The sequence below is a fragment of the Manacus candei genome, unplaced genomic scaffold, assembly GCF_025592945.1.
Source record: "Manacus candei isolate 608988 ecotype Guabito, Panama unplaced genomic scaffold, ASM2559294v1 h1tg000076l, whole genome shotgun sequence".
Classification (NCBI taxonomy): domain Eukaryota; kingdom Metazoa; phylum Chordata; class Aves; order Passeriformes; family Pipridae; genus Manacus; species Manacus candei.
In genome coordinates this window covers 6513583-6535407 of record NW_026138124.1, presented here as the reverse complement: position 1 = coordinate 6535407, position 21825 = coordinate 6513583, and the positions used below count along the sequence as shown (strand labels likewise).

The window sequence follows — 21825 nt, the reverse complement described above, 5'->3', positions numbered from 1 at the left end:
TGAAATTTCTCTTTGTCTCTTCTGCCCATTTAAAGTCTCCCAGCTGGGAATTTTCTTCCCTGTGACCCAAACCTGTTGTATTTCTTATTTTTTGGCCAGCTTTGTGTGACAAGTATCAACCACGATGTGCTGCCTGGGTGTGTGCAACCACGTGTCTTGAAATCAGTGGCCATGGGGTGCTGTAAGGGAGGGGAGCAATCCCCACTGAGCCTTTAACTCCACACATCATCACCTTAGAAGGCCTCTATTCCCCCAGGGCACTGAAGGAAAGGCTGGTCCTGGTGTCACAGGGTCATCAGCTCCTTTGCTGGCAGCTGTTGAGCATTTGAGAACATTTCATGAAGCTGGAGCTGTGAGACTCACATCACTGGAGGCTGTTGGAGCACTGTGAGTGACACATCTGGTTTCCTGTTTGTCCTTCAGAATTTGAGGCTAAAGACATTTAATAGAGCTGGAAAGACCATCTCCTCTTGCTGTGTGCAGTCTGCTGGTGGAACACGGCCCCCAGGCAGATAAAAACTCAGCTGCCCCTGGAGCGAAGGAGGAGAGGGATCACAGGATGACATCCATGTACCAGAGAGGTCAGGGGGAGATTAAATCTGTTTCTCTCCAAGGAACTTTTCACTGGAGAGGTTAGGTCAGTTGTTTTTTTCCCTCTTTATAAGCCTTATTCCATGAATACTGCTAATAAGGTCAATTAGTTTCCTTGGCAATAGCGGCTACCCAGTTAATGGAACAGGGGAGTCTCTCTGCCTTTCTGAGGACATGAGTGGTCCTTGCACAAGGTCAGGAGTCTCCTCCTCTCCTGCTGCTGAAAAGGGGTGTGCTGAGCCACAGGAGAGCCCCAAAACCTTTGTGCCTGACTGCACAGTCAGTGGCACTGGGATAACCCGGTGTGGTGCCATTGCCTGGGACAGCCCCGTGTCCCCCTCAGACACTGTAGCCTCCCCCCCTGTACCCTTAGTCTTTTGGGTCACTTTTTGGCCTTTCCTCTGCAGCAGTTTTGGGTTGACATTTGCAGCCTTCTGCTCCTCTGCCAGGGGCTGGTGAGCAGCAGCAATGCTTTTGGCCAAAGTATTTTTGAGCTTCTTGATGTCCCCAGCAGCGCTTTCTGTTGCTTCTGTGCTTTCCCACACGCTCCATGCTTGAGGATGACCCTCCCCAGCCCTCTTGCCTGCTTCCAACTGTCCCCCAGGAGCGTCACCCTCATTTTAAATGAATAATCACCTTCAAAACCTGAACAGGGTTTGTGCAAACTCTTCAGAGATAACCCAGCTGCAGCGAGCCCTCCGGAGCGTGCGGCACCAGCCCTTTCATGCCTCTCTCATTCCTCTCTCCTTCCTCGCCTGCTGTTTCAATTCCCCTCGCTGTGGGCTCCTCAATCTGTGCAGAATGATTTCCAATTACATTTTTGTTGCTGAAGGCATAAATCTTCTCCCCCAGACTAGTTTGTTTCATGCCCAGGCAGAGCTGTGGTGCTGGTGGAGATAACTAACCAAAGCAGGCTGGGGTGTTTTATGGACTTCTTTATTTTATGGTGGCCATTTCCTCCCCTCTTTGACAAGAAATGACCTCAGCCAACTTTAATATTCTACCAGCAGTGATTTTTAGTCCTTGAATCCTTCTTCTAGGGCCTTTTAAAAGCTTCTAACCCAAAGCAGCAGCACAGGGAACATTGATTATATACAGAGTGAGCCCCGAGCTTGTTTTGATGCTGATGAGCTGAGAAGGGAAACATCTCACACTGCTTTCTTAAAAAAAAACACAAAAAAACAACAAACAAAACCCACTCTTTACTGAGCCCACAGGATCATCATTATCCTGAAGTGCACTAAATGGATAATTGAACTAATCCACACTGTGAGGAAGGGACTGATTAGCCAAAGCCTCTTGCTTTTATAACCAGTAACTGTCTCTACTAGAGCTCTGTTTTTTTCCTTTTTCTATGAAAGTAATTTGGTGCATCCTTCAGCATATACAGATATATTGATGAAAGGCCCTTTCTAGTTCTTTCCTTGTCTCAGAGGGGCTGAATGCTTGCTGGGCACAGAGGTGCTGGCACAGCTCTCAGCACCTGTGGAGCAGAGGCAGCTCAAGTGATGCAACATCTGCACAGGGCAAAGGGCTTTTCCTTCAGTGTACTGAGACTTGTATTGGAGATAAATACCCTGTGGAGCACTATGCCATTCTCATCACTCCTTTCTCCCATGTTATTTTACACACTGGTGATATTTAAAATTTAACTCTTTCTTTCATGATGCTCCTGTGTCCACCTTGTGCCCACCCTGAAGAATCCAGCCCATAAACTGGGCTATTTATTTCTCCAGCCCAGCTCCAGTGATCCTTTTTTTTTAAAGTCCCCTGAGGAACCCAGACCAGAGCTCTTAGCTCTCCTCTCGTTTTTGCTGGGCATTCCACCTGGACAGAGGAAAAAAAAAAAAATCAGTGCTGGGTCTTTATTAAACGTTGTCATTTATTTTGATTACGGATAGCTCCTTTATTTCAAACAGAACAGTTTATTCACTGCAAAGGTTTTTCATGCCTGTTGGAAAGAGTTAGAATTAAAAAAAAAAAAAAAAAAAAAAAAGGAAAAAGGCTTGGATACATGCAAATCATACTGAATGTTGCCAATGTATTAAAACAAGTAACAGAGTTTCTTCTAAGTTACCTACTTGCAAACGGAGGAGGAACAACCACTGGCAGCATGAAGCCCCTCTGGAAAAAGCTTCCAGGTGCTGGGATGTTACATGGGCAGAGCCAAAGGCACGACCAAAAGTCTGTTTGCACCCAGAAAAAGCAAAGCCAGAGTCACTGTTGGGAGCCAGGAGAATGATCTGTGAGCTGGGAAGGGCTTGGAACAAAGAAAGGGGCTCCCTCTCAGCAAAGGGAGTCACGTCTGGTCCATAGGGGAGAGGAAGCTTTTCACAGTTTCCTGCCCTCCCCCAAGGTTTAGGATCATATGAAATTCTGGTTCAAAAGCCAAGGTGCACATTCCAGCACTGCTGCTCTGGGGTGATCCCTTTTCCATCAAAAATAAAGTAAAATCAAACCCATGTCTCTTACAGAAAAACAGAAGGACGTTTTAGAAACAGAGCACTTCTGGTCCAGGGGGCAAAGGACACAGCTGAGTGACCCCAAGCCTTTCTGAAGCTTTAAATCCCAGCTGGCTGGGACTGCCCAACCCTCAGTGGCAGTGACAGAGGGATGAACCCCAGGATTGATTTTCCTTTTAAAAACCTTCAGTATTGTGGTCTCTTGTCAGCAGCAGTAATGAGCCTGAGCTGAGCACTCCATGTTTTGTGCATCACTCCCCAAAATGGATCACATACTCCCAGCATTGCTGGTGCAAGTTCCAGAAACCACATGAAAAGCTCTGGAGTTATTACAGCAGCACAGCTGGTGGGAAACTGGTTGTTACATCTGAATAAATACTGGGCAGGCACAAGTGCCAGCCTGATTTTGGTAAGGCTGGAGGGTGAGGGTGGGGTCCAGGCACACTGCAGGCTGGGATTTAGCTCCACACCAGGAAAGCAAAGCTCTCCCTCCAGGCTGGCTCACAATATTAAGAAAAACATCCCTGGTTAGTGTGTGACCAGACTTTTGTTTTATCTCAGTAGATACCAGCTCCTGAAGTCAGGACTGGAAAGGAGTTAAGGTTTATCTCAGTGGCAGCCCCCTCTGGGGTGACTGCTGTCTGTCCATCACGTGTGGGAGAGCAGCTGGGCCTGGTCAGATCCAGCACTAAGGAAAGGGAACCCTTCCCTGCACAGTCTGGGCACCTTCCTGCTCCTTTTCCCTGCTCTTCTAAGACCCTCATGGAGATGCATTTTTGAGAGAACCAAAAGCACAGCACATCACTAATGCTCAAAAATACCTGGGCAGCTTTTATAAAATACAAATATTCAACATGATCACCTTTACCTGTTCTTTGAAAAGAAAACCATCGACATTCGTGGTACAGGGGGGAGGCAGCAGTCCGGGCCCCCAAAGGATCCCACCGTGTGATCCAACCCTCTGCCAGGACCCCCAACACCGAGGTCTTGGATTTAAGTAATCCTTGCTCAGCACACTCACCCAAGAGCCCCGGAGCTGGACATCATGTCTGTGGTGTCCCAGCCCCTCGTTCTGAGTCTGGGAGCTCCCCGGCCTCGGCCGTTCTGTCCGTCTGCTGCGAGTCTGTGCTGTCAGTCTTGCCTGGTGCAGCTCGCAGGTCCTCCTGGCTCTCAGCCAGGCCATCCTGATCCTCCAGATCGCTCACCTGACCCTCCCCAAACTCCAGGATGGTGGGCAAATTGCCTTGCTTCGGGCACCGCCTCTTCAGGCTGACCAGGAAGGGCTGTGGCAAGGAGAAGATGTCCACGTTGTTGCCGAGGTCGATCCAGGTGACGCTGGGGAACTTCTTGGGGTCCTTGAGGGTCTCGGTGAGGTCCCGCAGGATGGCCTTGGTGAGCCGGTTGCCGTTGAGGGAGAGGGTGGTGAGGTGGGGGAGCCCGCAGAGCGCCGGCAGCAGCTGCAGCAGCATGTCATCCGTGAGCTCCGTGAAGCACAGCTCCACCGTGTCGATGTGCTCCGAGCTGTGCTGCAGGTAGGACGTCACCCGCTCCAGGTCCTTCAGCGTCAGCGGGATGCCCGACAAGTCCACGGTGTTGTCCTGGGGCTTCCCCATCAGGACGGCTTTCAAGCTGTGGCAGGAAGGAAAGGAGAGGGATGTTAATGTGAGGGGATGTCTCTGTGTGGGGGCGTCGCTTTGGGCTCTGTGGCCGCTCCTGGAGAGAGCAAGAACGTGAGTTATTCATGTAGGATGTTCAACAGGGGCTGATAATCAATTCTGCAGAGGCCAGGAGTGTGTCTGTGCAGTTGTGTAGCAGAGAGATATTTCAAGGCTGTTAATTGACAGAAAATGGCCAGAAACAAGGAGACCATGTTCAAAACCCATAATTCAGAAAGAGTGCAGAGTTCTTTCTTAGAGCCACTGCAAACCCCTGGAATAAGGAGGCTGTCCTTTTAGAGGCTATCCTTTTAGACAATCTCCTGGGTGCTGTTTTTAGACCAGAAACATCTCACAAATCCTGACCAGGTTGTGATGGGGAGGCTGGGAGAGGTGAAAGATGTCTTTTAGGGTTCCCCTGGTGATGCCGGATTACCCTTTGTGGTCTGTTTAGCAGTAATTTGTTCTTACCCCTCCTTTGAAGATCTCATTACAAGGAAGAAATGGATGTAGATAAGTGCTGGGATTAAAGGCAACTTCCATCTAGAGGCTTGGCTAAACACTAGGAAAACAGGTTCTCTTCCCAGTTCTAATTTGCACTTTAGCTGTGGCAGAAAGGGAGGTGATTTCACAGAGCCTCCTTGGCAGGACCAGGTACTGAAATTGGAGCTGAATGTAATTCCTGTGCAAAAGTCCTGGATGATCACCTTGATGATCACCTTGGATCACAGTCATTTCACATGAACTATTTGTTTTCAGGGAATACTCCACAGGAAATAACTAATTTTGAGGCTCTTTTTGTAGATCTTTGAGCCCTTTAGAGGCTCACATGGCCCAGTGCAACCTTCCTGCTCCAACTGCCTGTAATGCAGTGAGCAAAATGCCTGAATTTCACCTAAACTAGGCTATGCACTGCTAAAGTCTACTTAAGGACATTAATTCCCCACTCCCCAGCCCCTACTTTATGCCCCAGAATCTGCTCATCTGCTCTGTGTGTGTTACTCATGGATTTTATGTCTGAAGAGAGGAGCTTGTCCTGGCTGTGGTCACTGCTGTGGGCTGGAGCCAGGTGGGAGGGAGAGGCCGAAGGGACATTGTGGGATCCAGGAAAACAGCAAGTCTTCCCAAAAAGTGCTTGAATGGGACAAGCCCAAATGGCCACTGCATGAATTAATTCCTCATCCTTAAAAAACGTGGGTTTGTGCAGCAGTTGGGCAATATCTGAACCATTAAAATGAGCGACTGATTTCTTACTAACCTCCTAAGTACCTGGGAGACCTGTGGGTAATTCTGATCCATCATCCTGACAGCAGCCCTGGCACAAAGAAAATGTTGGGACACAGCACCAGGTGAGTGAGTGGGGCAGCTCAGCAGGTTCTGTCCATTGTGTCCACCCTTGTGCCGTGGGCTGGGACAGCATCTGTCAGTCCCTGGGCTGTGGGAGCTCAGCACTGCCCATCAAACCCTCCATCAGGGCTTTGCAAGGGGCAAAGCCTCACTCTGGCAGCCCAGGCTGCTCAGACTAAGCCAGGGCAACTTCTAACTTAGCCTTTATTTTTCATGCAGATGCAGGTAAAAAACTTTCCAGCCTAAAACTGGCGAGAGAAAAGTTATGTCACCTAACTGATCTAAATCCCCTTTGCCTAAGGCAGGACCCTGAGCTACCACAGGTTTTAAATCAAAATTGACAGGCTGAATCTAAGCATTGCTCACCCAAAGAGTTGGGCCCTGACTTAGTGTTAGTTATGTTAAACAAGCTTTAAGACTATGAAATAGCTCAAAGTTTCCAGGAGCAAACAGCTCCTGAAGGTCTGATAGGAGTAACTTAGGTGGGGGATCAGTCCTCAATAGTAGGAGAATGAGAAGGCTTTTAAAAAGGTTACAAAACCGATGTTTTAATGGTTTTCCTTGTTTAAGAGGTTTGGTGTTTAGTTTGTGGGGTTTTTTTGTTGTTATTTTGTTTTTTTTTTCCTTATGTAAGACAGATCCTACAGTGCTAAGCTATTATTAAGTGATCTGGGGCCACGCTCCAGTGGGCAGGTCAATAATGTCCACACATGTGGGCTCTCATTAAACTCTCCTGTGCCTTGGGGACACATTTCTCTGCTGTGGTGGCACTTCTGTTAGTGGCAGTTTGTGGTTTGCTGGGTTGGCTGAAACCTCAAACACACCCCCACAGTCATTCAACAAAGTCTATACTTAGCCCTTTACAAGGTCTCGTTTAACCTGAATGTGGGCAGAAAACAGCTGTTAATGTGAGGTGCTTCTCTGTACTGGTAATTTTTTGCCAATACTGGGAGAGAAATCAATGAAAGAGTATATTTATTATTATAAAAAGAATAATTTGGTGTTCACGTGTTGGCAGCTACTTCTCTGTGATATGTACAGCCACATAATTTTTTGGAAGCAGCCCCATCTGGAACCAAGGTGATGCCTCAGTAACAAGCCCTTCCCACCTAAAAAACCCAGATTACTCTTGTCCTGCAGTCTTCGAGCACCACAGCTGTTTATAGAGGGATCTCACTATAAATAAATATAAATAAAGCACAAAGTACCTCTCTGTGTAACTGATAACCATTTAATAGCATGGCTGAAAAAATAGGGGTTGATCCTTCTTTTATCCAGCATGGATATCCCCTGCTTGGAGTGATGCTGCCTGTCTGCCATCATCTTGTGGGACTTCTGGTGTGGCTTTAAATTAGCAAAGCCAAGGAGATAATGAAAAGAGAATGGGGATAATTTTGGGGCAGTTCTTTTTCGTGTGTGTGTTTTGAGCTGCTTTCAATTCTGCTCCACATTTTTTTTTTCCCTTGGAGTATGTGTATGATTTCTGCCAGCCAGTAAAAGAGGATTTCTCACTAGGACTTTTCCCCCTGCTGATGTATCAAAGGAAATCTCCTGAATCCCCAGGTCAGAGCAGCCCTGGGCTTGTCCTGGGGGGATGGTTTGCTCTCCTGCATCAGCCCACGTTCCTTCTGTCCCTCGGGAAACCAACCAACCAACCGACCAACCCCAAACATGACTCAAGACAAACAGTTCTGTGGATATTCTGAGCCATCCCATGGAAATGAGGGGGATATTATGTTAACAAACAGCTGTAACAACTTGTAGCCCTGCCATAAAGTTGGCCACAGAATGGCCCCAAATCTCTGGAGGAAGATCTTACAAATCCCTAGGAGCTTTAGTGGGGGATCAGTTACACCCACTTGGTTTCATCCTGATGTTTTATGAGGCTATTCCATAGGGAAAAACACTGATTTTTTTTTTTTTTCCCCCCAGCTGGGGTTTTGACCAATGTAATGAGAGGATTGGGAATAAAGCCCTGCACTAAGCTCCTGATAACACACTGGCAGGATGCTGCTTTATACACACTCACGCTCAACTAAAAGCTATTTTACATGCAGTGTGGAATCAGATCAGAAAAAAAAAATCCCATAAACAGGAATATTGATGTTTAGATCAAACAGAATGAAAAGAAAGGGATTTCCTCTTGGTTTAAAATTCATGACATTTCTTTCAAGCGCTGCACGAATCGTGACATGAGACACCAATGTGTCATGTACTGGAGGATAATTGGGCTGTTGAGCCTCTTCCTTGCAGGGCAAGGGAATAGCTCAAGAAAAATGAAGAGGCAGCCTCATAGAGTGAAGAATTACAGTAAGAAATTCATATGATACCTGGTGAGAAAACTACTTACGAAAATACCAGCAAAACATTATTGAACATAATGAGTCACCAGAAAAAAAAAAAAAAAAAAAGGTAAAATACCGAGATGAAAGACTTGTCCTGAAATGCTGGTGGTATCAAAGATAAGTGCTTTTTCAAAGTCCCTGCTCCAAATGATGGCAGTCAAACACTGGACTAGATATTTGGGAAATGGAGGGAAGGAATACAAACAAGTGCTGCAAACGCAGGTCCTCTGTTAGTAAATAATGTTCACTAAATGGTCGAGCTCCCCCCAGTCTCAGAGGAGGAACAGAGACAGAAAACATAATTATTTAGCTTAAATGAGGAATCTGGCTAAGGTGTATATAATAATGTATTATATGTTGAATATCCTATATTCTATAACATATATATAATATTTATATAATAATAAGGATGACTAAAACAGAGAAGATGAGAATGAACTGCTCTTTTTTCATCTCTGTTAGTGCAGGACCTGAGGACACCCACTGATGCTGAAAGACTAAACTCCCAGTGGATAAAAGAGAAGGAGTGAGTACACAGAGCTCAAATTAATCTTGCCATTCCAGCCATGGGATATCACTGGGATCAAGGGCTTTGTCGGAGGTCTGAGGCAGACAGGGCACTGCTGTGGCTGAGAATATCAAAAGTCATGTTAAGATTTAAAAAAATTAAAATAAAAAATTAGCTGGGTCTGTGTTCTGGGGAGCAATTGCAGAAATTCTGCAATTCACCCCAATGGGGCCCTTTTGCTTTGCTGTGTGAGCAGCCTGTGGTGGGACAGCAATGCCCAGGGGGCTTGGAATGCTGGTCCAAAGGCTGTGTCAGGACCTGGGGGCACGTGAAAATACACCTGTATGTGCCTGGGTGTGTCTTTTGTAGCTGATCCTTATTTGAACTATGGAGAGGCACCACAGACCCAGAGCAAAAACACTTCTACTTATTCCAGTGGCAAGGCCAGGGCTGTGCTTCCCCAGTGCAGTTAAAAAACCTCTTTTAGCAGTTTTTTGATGCTGCCTGGTTGAATTATTTCCTCTCCTTTTCCTTTCTTTTGTTTTACAAAAACCCAACACTCACCATCGAAACGTGACGGATGTGATGGGGCAGATCCCAGAATAATGCAGATAGAGCCCAGGTCAGAACTGGAGCTGCCAAATTCTCCAAAATTCAGAGACAGGAGATTCCTACAATGGCCCCACCACAGCTCATCCTCAGCTTTTCCTTCACTCCTTCAGTTTTACACACACCCCAGGGTCTGTGTGTGGCTGTGGTTACTCAGTAGCTCGTTCAGCTCCTTGTTTACCACCACAGAAAGGTTTAGAGGTTTATTAACAGCACAGTTTAAAGTCTCTTTTCCTCACTGCCTTTAGAAATTAACAGCTTGGAAAGATTTCACTCCTCTCCTTAGAGAGATTCAGAGTAAAGAGGATTTTTAAAATATATAAATATAAAAATATGTAACTTTAAAGCCCCTTTAGAGCTTACCAATAAATACATTCAAAATTCCAAAGTCTTTACTGTTAAGAGGGAAGGTACCAGTGGGGATTAGTTATTTTGGTCTCTTCTTGTTCCAAGAGCCTTCCCAGTTTTGCTAAGGTTTGCAGTTTTCATGTCATTAAGTCTAGACACCCCCTTTGTTAACGTCCTTCCCCTCCTCCCAAAATCCCAGCCCAATTCTCCAACGAGTGCCATCGGATTTGGGGGGTAGGAAGGGCAGGTTGGTCAGCCTGGAGCTCATCTCAGGGGGCTGTTTCCTCATCATTTTGTCCCTGATGTTTGACGTGAAAATTAACTTTATTATGGCCATTTACAAAATAATTGTGCCTGCAGGGAAATGCTCTGTGGGAATCACATCCCTAAACAGGATCTCCCATTGCCAAGGAGAAACCAAACACTGGGCTGTTTCTTGGACAACCCAGCACAGTATTTATTTTTTTTTTTTTAAGCAGCTGAAGAGCAAACCTGGAGGGAATGCTAAAATTTCCCCTAAATTTTCCTCTTGCAGCAGGATCCCCAGTGTGGCACGCCGGGAACGATGCTCCCAGTGACCTCCTCTGCGTGTCCAAGCTCATGGGCTCCTCCAGGAATAACTCTGTGTTGACATGGCTTCCCTTCCCAAATCCCACTGCATTTTCTTTGGCTCCACACCAAGGCCTGTTCCACCTCTACTCCAGGCCTAAAGCTCAATAAGTGCACGGGGTATTTGATGGGAAGGGTAAATTCTGGGCATCCAAGAGCATCCTGTGCACCAGGAGAACTGACACAGGGCTCGTGGCTTTGGCCATGGGGTGGTAGGGGAAGGATTGATGGTATCAGAATGATCTTGATCAATAAATCCTTCCCATCATAATGATAAAAGCCAAGCAGCTGTGATTTATACTCCTTTACTAAATTCGTAGGATCACCAAACAGTTTGGGTTGGAGGGGACCTTAAAGATCATCTTTTTCCAACCCCCATTACTTCATGGGGCGATGCCTCCGCATAAAATTCTAAAAGCTCATGATACAAACATCAAGAAGAAGTGATTTTTAGCCCTGAATGAGTTTTGACCTTTTCCACCAGCCTCAACTCCTTCACCATCTGATGAAGAGCCAACCACCAGAGAGCAGTGTCACCTCATGAAGCAGTGTCACCCAACAGTGTCACCCAAGAGAGCAGTGTCACCCCACAGAGCAGTGTCATCCAACAGTGTCACCCCACAGAGAGTGGTTTAGGGGTGGGCTTGGCAGTGCTGGGTTAATGGTTGGACTCGCTGATCTTAGAGGTCTTTTCCAGCCTCAATGATTCAATGATTCCTTGGAAATGCCCCCCAAGCCAAGCCCCACCATCAGCCCACCCTCCCCTGCAGCTCTCCCCCGTCTCAGCTGCTGCGTCACAACCTCTGTGGTATTTAGTAAAAGGACCTAATTAAACCTTTAAAAGCAACAAGCTTCTTGGAAAATGAAGCACTGCTATCAGGAGAAGCAACATGATAAATATCTCCAGCAGGGGCAATTAAGCAGCAGAACTGCTCTCATTTGCATGAGGCACATCCAGTTCCTTGTCATGGTCCAGAGGAGCCTGGATTCAGACACGGAGTGAAGTGACAGTCTCCTGCTCTGTTTGAGAACCACCATTTCTTTGTTACAGGAATGGGGATTCCCCCCCCCCCCCAACTTGTTTTTAATTTCCTGCTAAACAAAATTCTAAAAATAAGCACTTGGGATCCATCAAAGTGCTTTGCTATAATTATAACTCTATTTAACTTACTGCAAAAAAGAAATGTAAATATACTGCTGCTGGAGTACTCCATTTTTCTATCCTCGTCCTCCTCAAAATAAAATGTATTTGTATCACCCCTTGTATGACAAATTTTGCTCTCAAGCCTGCGTTTCCCTAAAGAGAAACTGTGCTGGAGTATTTTCAACAAATTCTACTCCAGCGTAATAAGAAACTGCAGCTGACGCCCCATTAATAACCTGCATTTGCAGAAAAGGCAATTTGCACAAGTGCCAACAGAAAAACAATCAAGAATTCAAAGGAAAACATGTCGGGCTTGTTGCTTCTGTAAATGACCCCCTGGAAGAGAATTGGCCCAAAATAAGAATTTGTTCAAGTCTGCATTATAATAAACGATAGTTTGCAATAAAACAAACAACATTTTGTTTAAATTCTAACACAGGAGAAAATAAAAGAAAAGCTGAAAGGACTCTTGGAAAGGGACTTTTACGATTGAGTAGCTACAAAAATACCCAAGTCACTGTGGATTCACATGAGCAACTCCCCACTAGGGAGAGAGGAAGCTGATGTGCTCTGGGTTGCTTGGGAAAAGGACCTTTGAATCGAATTGCAATCCTCAGTGGCCAAAGGAAAGGGGCCACAGGAAGAGAAATCACCAGTAAATTGCTCATAAAAACATTACAATTTGCTGCCAGGACGTTTAAAACAACCAGTGACTTGAAAGGAAGAGGAGGAAAAAGAAAAGGGTGGGAGGGGGCAAGAGGAAGGGCTGAGATGGTGAGGGATGGGAGATCCACAGGGATGGATTGAGAATGACAAGGCAGTGCTGGCTGGGGCTCCAGCCCCTTCTGCAAAAGCAGGATGGATGGTTCCCTGAAATCCTTAATTTCACCCCTCCCTTGGCTTTTTTACTGCTTTGTCCTATTTTTGCAAGGAATGACCCTGAAACAGGCTGGATGTGACCCCAGTGTGGGGTTGGGGCATGTGGCTGCTCCTGCTCTGTCCCCCTGACCACAGATTTTAGAGAAAAATGAGTTTTGACACGCTGAGTCTATTTGCAGATGAAAGGGGCTGTTGTTAATTATCTCCATCCTGCTCTGGAGCCCCGGGAGCTTTTGGGTGGTGGAAGCACACACAGTCAGGCTCCAGTTTACTTCTGCCCACCAAAATCTTCTCCCAGCCCTCAAACCTGCCCCTGGTGCCATCAAACAACAACAGCAACAACAAAAAAAAGCCCAGGAAAAGTTTGCAGAGAACTCCACATACCCAACTGAACAGGCACTCGCCGAAGGTTTGGGGTTCACGCTTTGTAGGGGCTGTTTGTGTTTCCTGTTCCTTGAAATAAGTTGAATTCCATTAATACAAAGGGGAAGAAAACAGGATTTTTGGGGGTGGGGGGATGGGGGGCCAGAAGCTTCAACTCTGATCCTCCAGCCCAGTTTTCTCATCAGAAACCAGCCCAAAGAAATAAAAAAAACCCCGTCTCCCAACTCTCTTCCTGCAATTAGGGAGTGATCAGCTGCCAAAGTGTGTGCCTGGGGCTTCGCTTTCCCTAAACTGTTTATTTTATTGGAGCACAGATCACATTTGGAAGAGTTTAGGCAGGCTGAGGTCCCCTATTGCCTGTGCTGCTCTGATGAGAGCCAGAGCACGAGAGGCAGCCGCCAGCCTGGCTCCCAGGGTCCCTGTTTGTCCCTCACACTCTTTGGGAAGAGGTTTTCTCCAGAGCCAGGAGCTGGTATCACCTCCCTCTTTTTCCCTTCCCCTCCTGATCTTTGGCTTATCTTCCTTCCATGCCAAACCCCTGCCTTTCCCACTGCCATCCCAACACCTCTGGTGTCCAAAGTGAGGGTCTGAAGCTCAACATGGGTCCTGACACACACACAGAGGTGGAACAAAGGGAAGCCACCACCTCCTACTCCAGCCTGACTCCGGACACATTTCAGACAGCTGGTTTTTTGGGGGGGACACGTATCACTTCCCCATCCAGGGTGGAGGATGGACAGACCTGCAGTTGTCCCTAGCCATGGGGTTGGTGTCCTCCAACCACATCTGGGGGCTCAGGACCTCCCCCCAGCTCTCAGTGACAGAGCACAGGACACCCAGGAACTTGTGCTGGGGGAGCTACATGTCGAGAAGGTCTCACTTGCAGGAGTAACCAGTTGCCAAATGAAGAGGAGACAGGCAAATTGAGGCAGCCAAGAACCTTTCATCTAATGTTTGGCTTTGCTATCAGTTTTGATCATAATTTGCACATCTATCGAGCCAAAAAAGTCCTGTTTTGCATTATTTTCAATGAACAGATGTTACATTGGCCAAGAAAGCCCTTGTCCTGTCGCTGTCCTGCTTCCCCTCAGGGGCACAGGATACTCACAGAGGGATGAGATCCCTGGGTTAAGCTAATGAGACCTGACCAGTGTGTGGCTCCTTCCTCGAGCCCTCCCTGCACCAGGGATGCATCTGCTTTACATTAGTGTAAATAATGGGTCCCACTCAACCCAGCAGAACAGAGCGACCATTGTAACCTCAGCTTTCATCAAATGAGGAATAACAGGATACAACCTGACCCACTGCTAGTTCCCTGCTCGTGTCTTCAAAAGAAAAAAGGGATATTTTTTGTAGGTTTTTCATATTCTGTTCCAATGAGGAGATTTAATAGTGCTCCTCCTCTGTAAGTACAGCAAAAAGTTGCCCACTGCAGCAGGGGTAGAACCTGACTTATTGGCATCCCGTGGGTTCCTTTTCCTGCTGGGCACAGTTGTTTGAGCAGTTTTGCTCCCCCTCCCGAAGTTATTTCATTTTAGCAGCCCCTTCCCCGAGTGCAGGATCAGCAGAAAGCAGCCATGGCCATTTCTGGGGCTGCAAAGCCAAACAAAGGAAAACAGGCAACAGGGAACAGCTTTAACTGCCCAAAGAAAACCTCCTCTTCCCCCAGCACTTCATTGCTTTTGGCAGGTTATTTCCTCGCTGATGTTGGAGATTTCAGCGTTCAGCTCCCCCCTAAAGATGAAAACAGAGCTAAGAGGTGGAGCTGGCTGCCAAGACGCCTTTTCAGTGGGCAGAACAGAGAAGGAATGTGATACGCTGCCCTTTGCAGCAAAACACCAGCACTGCCCAGCTCCCCCCGTCCCCACGGCACGGCAAATTCCGCCGGACAAGCAGGAAAACCACAGAAACCTTCCCTGAGTGTTCCCTGACTGGCTGTTTAGCTTTTCTGCTACAACACAGGCCCTGTTATCAGATGTATCAGACTACAACCCAACCACCTCTCTCCCTCAGCTTTCCAAACGCAAACATTTTGCCCTTTTCTCTGTTTTCTGCACCCATCAGTGATGAGGTTTTGTCAGGTCACTGTGCTCCTCCAAGCTGGCTGTTCAGGGGGAATGATGCTGGAAAGATCAGCCCAACAACAAATCTTCCCAAGGTAACTAATTTATCCATATTATGTAAACACACATGTATTTCCCCCCCCCCCCTTCCCCAAGTCTCCAACTCATCATCTTTGGAATAATGAGCCCCAACTGAGCACTCAGTGACCAGCATGACCCAGAGCTGATTAAACCAGGGAATGCAGGAGAGGACTCAACTCCAGATGGGCATTTCTCCCATCCAAGATGCTGTTGAGGAATAATCCTCACCCCCAGCAGCACGGTGAGAAGTGACCTTCACAAGAGACTGAGCACACAGGGAGAGCAGCACACAAGGGTGGCTCCTTCCCCCCCAAAAAACCAACCCAGCTCCCCAGCTAACCCTGGACAGGGGGAGAGTGAAACACCTGGAAGAGCATATTGCCACCCTGGGCTACACAGTGCTAGACAAAAGAAAGCAGTCTTGGGGCCAAATGCCTCATTTCTCAGGGACTGGGACGTGTCAAAACACAGGCTGCCATGAGTTGGCAAGACCTGTGACGGCCAAAGCTGGGAACTGACCATGGGCAGGGTCTGCACTCTGCAGTTTGGTCTCTTTTTTTCTTGGAGGTGCCAACCAGCCCCTTTTGAGATGCAAAGCATCCTTCTGTGCTGGTGGGATGCTCAGCCAGTGGCCAAAGGGGGGTTTTTTCTCCACCACATCACCCGTGAGCCAAGGGAGGACCCCACGTCCAATGCTGAAGTGTCAGACTGGAAGGGGATGAGCCAAGTCTGTGTCTGGGTCACCCATGGGGTGAGGGCAGACCTCAGGGCCTGGCTCCCATGGGACAGATAGAAATGCCTGGATATGAGCATGCCAGGAAAGCTCCATCCCTGCTGGCTGAAAACCTCAATCCAGCCCTTCTCCTTCCCGGAGCACAAGGAGCAGCAGCGCCTCCAGTGCTCCCTTCACCATCCCCGTTTGCAGAATTATTTTACAGCATTGCTCTCACTCAAAGAGAGCAGCAGCAGGCGTGGGAGGTGGAAACTCACCCCGACAGCGAGTTGGAGCCCCGAGTCCAAGTGCTGGATGAGCTCACTGAACACCTTCGTTCACCATCGCTAACGATGCACCGCGTGAAAGGGCTTGGGGAAAAACAATTTAAAGAGCTTCTATCAAAGCTTCATCATAAAGCCTGATTCTCTTAATTGGGAAATACAGCCAGGGGTGACAGGCACGCTGGGCTGGCTGGTAATTAGATGGGCACCACTGCTGGGGAGCAATGCCTGTCCTCCACGGTGGCAGGAGCCCAGGGCAGGAGCAGCATCCAGGCTCCAGGCAAGGGACCAAATTGCCCCTCACCACCTAAAAAAGGAGCCAGGCAGCTCCTTTTAGACAAGACAAATAACCACGGCGTGTTTGGAGGACTACCAGTGCAGGGAAGAAGCGAGTGTGGAGATTAATTATCTCACCAGCTGATTCCCTCGTTTAATAACAATTTCTAACTACTCGATTCCCCGCTCCGCAGCCCAAGTTGTGAGGATTGGTTTAAATAATCCCTGCCATGTGTCAATAGAAAATCTAATTTCCACTCTGCCCAGAAGCAGAGGAGTAATTATTAAAAAAAAAAAATAAAAAATTGCAACCCCCACACTTTTCACAGTCAAAGGCCTTTTTTAATCAGGCACAGGACTTAAAAACATACTTAAGGGAGCACAAGCACCTAAGTGCAAGGAGGTGGGAGGGGAATGATGCCAGCAGGATGGATGTTCCCTCTGAGGGGAGGAAGACTACCAGGTTATTCCTTAGTTCAGTTGCAGGAGGGGAGAGGAGGGTGGCTTGAAATCGAGGTTTTAAATCACAGGTGGTGCCTGTGATCACCTGAAACTTTTAAGGCTTCAGCAAGAACGTGAGCAAGCTCAGAGAAGCGAGTCAGTGGGAAGGGATGTCCTACTGCTGTAAATCATCTCATCCCAGCCTCAGGATTTTTCTACTTTAAATCATTTTCTAGTACTTCTGGCTGTCAGTTCATTTGCTCAATGAGGGAACAGCAAAGGCAATTTGCCGGGGTGGATATTCATCATTGTGGGGCGAGAAATGGTACTGCACAGTTTGGGTTAATTGCTTTAAGTTCTGGAGCAACACAGACAACTTGTGGAGGGCAACAAACAGGGTAAGGGCTCATTTTACAGACTGAGTCAGTGGAAAACCTTAAGCCTCTTCCAAGGTGACAGCTTGCCCTGTAGCACCTAACCCGGGTGGCATTTCAAAATCCATGCATTATTTACGGTTTAGCTCCAGCAGCTTAAAAAGTAGGTCTTTGCTAACACCAGCTCCTGACTGAGCAAGGTGTGATGGGGCTGGGCTGGCACATGAGAAGCAGCTGCAGCCTCTCCATGATCAGGGAGCTGTCAGGAATCCCCAGGAATAACTTCTCCCCCAGCAAAACTCAGCTGTGTGATCCCATCCATCCCAGCTCACCAGCAATTCCCCTTCAGCTGCACAGAGGATGATCCTGCCCAGCCATCAGTCCCACCTTCCAGATGCTGCTGCAATATTCAGCAAAAATTTCCATCCCACACTTGCCAATCTCATGCCCAAATGACTCTCAGCAGCAATGAAGAACAAAATGAGTGATTTCACCACCTGCTTACCCTCTCTGCTTGGTGTGCTTTGGGGTGTGCAAAATGCCCAGGCTTCCCAGGAAACAGTGGAGCAGATCCCACAGCTCTTGCTCCAACAGGCACAGGAGAAATTGAATTTCCCCTCAATATCAGCAATAAGCAAACTCCCTGGAGTTATTTAAAGATATCCCTGGAAGTATTTAAAAGGCATGTAGAAGTGGCCCTTGGGGACATGGTTTAGTGGTGGACCTGGCAGTTACACCAAGGGTTGGACGCAGGAGGCTCTTCCAACCTTAATGATTCTATGATTGTAGGGTGGTAGCTTCTTCAATTGCCACAAACAGCATGTTGCAGAATTATTTCTTAGCCACAGCCCTCACAAATATTTGCTCCCCTGGATTTGCAGCATTTCGCCTTTCCCTCCACAACAGGCACTTTATTTGTTCGCTGTTTAGTCCTGTTTTCATCATGCCAAAGGTCATTCCAGTGACTCTGACTCTTTAAATTCAGCAAGAAATGTTGCATTTCCTTCCAAGCCTCTCGGGAAAGACAGACCACCCTGCCAGCCAGGGCAGATTGATGTGTGTTGACATGTCAAGGGACCCTGGCAGGGGACACCCCTGGCTCAGTCGACATCAGAGCACTTCTGCCCTCTGCAGAACATCTAAATGGCTTTTTCTCCAAGGCTGGATCCTGTCTCAGGTCACTCTCAGTACGGATTTCCTCTGAGGATGCCCTTTAACTGCTCAGGGCTCCCCAGAGCCCTCAGGCAAGCAGAGACAGGTCACCCCGATGGAGTCAGAAGTAGGCAGAAAACTCAAGGCAGAAGGGCAGGATGCATCAGGTGAATTACAGGCTGGAGGGAGCCTCTGTAGTTCTTAGGGAATGGTAGGACCCTGCAGACTCTGGAAAAATCTCACCTCCTCACTGCACTAATGCTGGGATAGTGATAAACATCAATGCAAAGGAATAACCATCCTCAGTCACAGCAAAGGCTAAGAAGCCCAGATCCTGTGTCTGGATGTCAGTTAATGTCTGGATGTTAGTCAATATTTGGGTAAAGGATCCAGAGCTTTATTCAGTTACTCCTCCCTGGCAAACCCTCCGAGCTTCCTGTGTTTGGAGCCTTCTTGAGTCTGAACTAGAGTGCTTAATATTCTGTCCTGGATTCTCTGTGCTTTTGGGCCCTTTAACATCATTCAACAAGGAGAGCTGAGTGAAAAAGGAATTCCTTCTGTTTGTTTCCAGCCTGCTACTTGCTGCTGTGGAAGCTTTGCTGTAACAATGGCACACTCAGGGCTGCTCAGCTGGGCAAAGCCAGGAGCAGCTCAAGGCAAAGCCAGGAGCAGCTCAAGGCAAAGCCAGGAGCAGCTCAGGGCATCCTCCCTGCTCCGCCGGGTCCATCCCGCCCCGTCTGATGCACACACACTGATTCAGGGATAAAGTGCACACCAGGAACAACCTGACACCCTGGTATTTATACCCCACTAGCCTTAAAAGAGCATTATTTAATGCAAAAGCCTCTTAGTGCTGTACATTATTGACTTTAAAATGACATAGCTTTTTTTTTTTTTTTCCAATTCCTGTCTCATCAGGAGACATCCATCTCCAAACGGATGAAATCCTTCCCTTCCTCCCACGTGGCTTAGCCTGTGCTGTTGACCTGTGGTGGATGATTGCTGGCCTGATCATCCTCTCCCCTCCAACGTCACACACCATATGTGTGACGAGGACAAAACGTTTTTTGCACAGTCACAAAACGCTGGACACGCCGGATGGGACGTTTTCACGTTAAGCAGCATTTTTTGAGAAGAGATTCACCAGATTTTCTACACAGCAAAGAGTGAGTGAGTGCTGTGATGCCTGCCTGGCTGCAGAGAGCTGCATCTTGGCAGGATAGCTTCAAAGGGCTGGGATTTCCCAGGGATAAACTGGCTCCAACAGCCAGGCTGGAGCCAGTGTGGACGGGGCAGCTGCCCAGCACCACGCAGGGCCAGGGCACAGCCACAGCAGCTCACCAGCATGTCCCTCATTTTTGTGAAGCAATTTAGGCATATTTAACCCCAGGCTTAACCTCTCCACCACACTCATTCAAACCCTTCTGTTGGGGTTCCAGCATGGAGCAAAAAATCCTGGCCAGGTACTTTGGTGCGTGCAAAGGACCAGCCCCCAAAAGGTTGCTCCAGTTCAGCTATCTTGGAAAATGGACTTTCCACAAACAAAGGAGCTCCTGACCAGGCAGTTCTGAAGTCACACAGACCATCAGAGAGCAAAACTACAGAAGGCACTGTGCTTCCAGCCATGCATGTGCCAAAGGGAATAAATTCAAGAGGAGGGAGCCCAGAAGCAGCATCATGTGGGGGAGCACTGAGAACTGAACAAGTGACAGGTCAAATCATGGTTGTTCCAATCCCAGCTATAAAAGAAATAGAAAGTCACATCTTGAGTCACTATAAAAAGTCCAAAGAGTCCCAGACTGGCAGATGGAGGAAATGCCCCATGGCCATGGAGGAGACTGAGGTGAGAAGGACAGAGATGATGAAAAGTGCACTCCTCAGATATGAACTGTAGAATTATCCACATCCACATAACCCACATCCAAATATTTCTCCCAACTCCTTACTGGTACCTCTAAAGGTTTCTTTTTTTTTCCTTTTTTGTTTGGCCATGGTGCATGCCTTGAACCCCAGCAAACCTGCTTGTTTGCTTGGCAAAGAGCTGGAACCAGCCCCCACCGCTCTTCAGGACCGCAAGTTTCCAAACATTTCTGCCAAAGGAGAGAAAATATCCCAGGTTTATGCATGCTGGCTCAGCGTGAACCAGACCAAACCAAAGGTATCTCCCAAAGGAGCTGCTGTAGGTGCCAGGCATCCTCAGCCCTGCGTGATGCCAGTGCTGCCCATGGGCACAACTGGGATTTGCTCCATGGGGGCCGAGCACCCTCTGATACAGAGGGAACACCACACCCCACCCTGCTATTGCTGGCATTAATAACTCAGGAATAAGGCTGAACAAAGTGCTTTATAAGTCTGAGTTTGATGCCTCAGAAGAGGCCAAGCAAACACATGAGATAGGCAGGATGCACCACGAGCCAGCTGATGCCAGTGGCAACCCTGACCACAGCCATGCTGGGGCACACAGGACACGGCCTCAAGCTGCAAAATCACTCAGAACATCTCTGACAGCAGCCAAGGGGGAGGTTTCTTTTGTCCTGCTCATCCTCCCCTTGTTTTCCACTCTCTCTCCCAAGATCTTAGCTCCCTTCTGACTTCTGGGTCACTCCAGGTCTTCCCATCACATGAAGTCATCATCTATTAGTGGAGGATTACTCAGTGCCCGTGGTTAACCCTCCCCATTCCCAGTTAGCCCTGCTCAGGCAGGGACACCCCTTTGCATCAAATGGCTCTGCAGGACCTGCTGCCCTGGGACTCCCTCCTGCATGGCCCTGGTGACAAGGGACAACCAGACATCAGACACCTTGCAAGACACTTTTGGTGGCCATTCAATATTTCCAGAGGAAAACCTGGTCTGCCTCGGCCAGGCTGGGATTTGAGCGCTGAACCACAACAATACGCTGAGAATAAATTCTAATTTCCAAACCTCAGCCACAAGAGCAGGGTAGGACGTGCTTGGAGGTGGCCTCTCCTGTGCTCTTAGGGCAATTAACAGAAATAACATAGTGAATAACCACAATGTTTCTATGCTGCAGGGTACACAGAGGGGGAGGCTCTGCTTCACCCCAGCACAGCTCTTAATAACAGCCTCCAGGCACAGGCAGGCAGCAGTTGGTATTTAGTGCCCACCCTGGGAATGAATTGCTTCCCTCCTGCATCCTCACTGCAATCATCGTGTCAGAGACACTCCAAGCTCTGTGTCACAGCCACAGGTGGCTGGAGCTTGGTGACAACACGCCTGGGCAAGGACAAGGACAAACACTGGCAGCCACAGGGTGCAGAGGGCCACAGGCTGTCCCGCCCTGGGGGTGAACCATCTTTTTGAACCATCACCAAATCACAGCCACCGAAACAGGTATTTAGCTCCTGAGGAGGATGGCAGCACAAGGATTCATGGACTCAGGGACCACGAGGCTGCAGACCTTGGTTGTTGTTATATAACCCAGTAAAGGTCAGAAGATCCACCATGGCCAGGAGCACTTCTGTGCCTCACCCATCTCCTCCTGTGGGATGCAGGACCCACCTGTAAGCCAGAGCCCAGCATCCCACTGCTGAGGCCTCAGT

At 48.0% G+C, this 21825-nt stretch overlaps 1 protein-coding gene across 3 annotated transcripts in view; it reads right to left on the bottom strand.

The window, feature by feature from the left end:
* Window positions 1–1328: 1328 nt before the first annotated feature.
* The window catches only part of LRRC75A (leucine rich repeat containing 75A), a 70957-nt gene continuing 50460 nt past the window's right edge, over window positions 1329–21825 (bottom strand). Inside the window, exons 4-6 of one of the 3 annotated variants that reach the window (XM_051809731.1) lie at window positions 12882–12950; window positions 4075–4682; window positions 1329–1383 (exon numbers count right to left, since the gene is read on the bottom strand). In XM_051809731.1, the coding sequence (XP_051665691.1) occupies window positions 4097–4682; window positions 12882–12950 (655 nt within the window). In that variant the 3' untranslated portion in view covers window positions 1329–1383; window positions 4075–4096. Of the gene's footprint in view, window positions 1384–2453; window positions 4683–12881; window positions 12951–21825 lie in introns of those variants that run through there. The other 2 variants (XM_051809730.1, XM_051809732.1) reach the window with 2 other exon arrangements.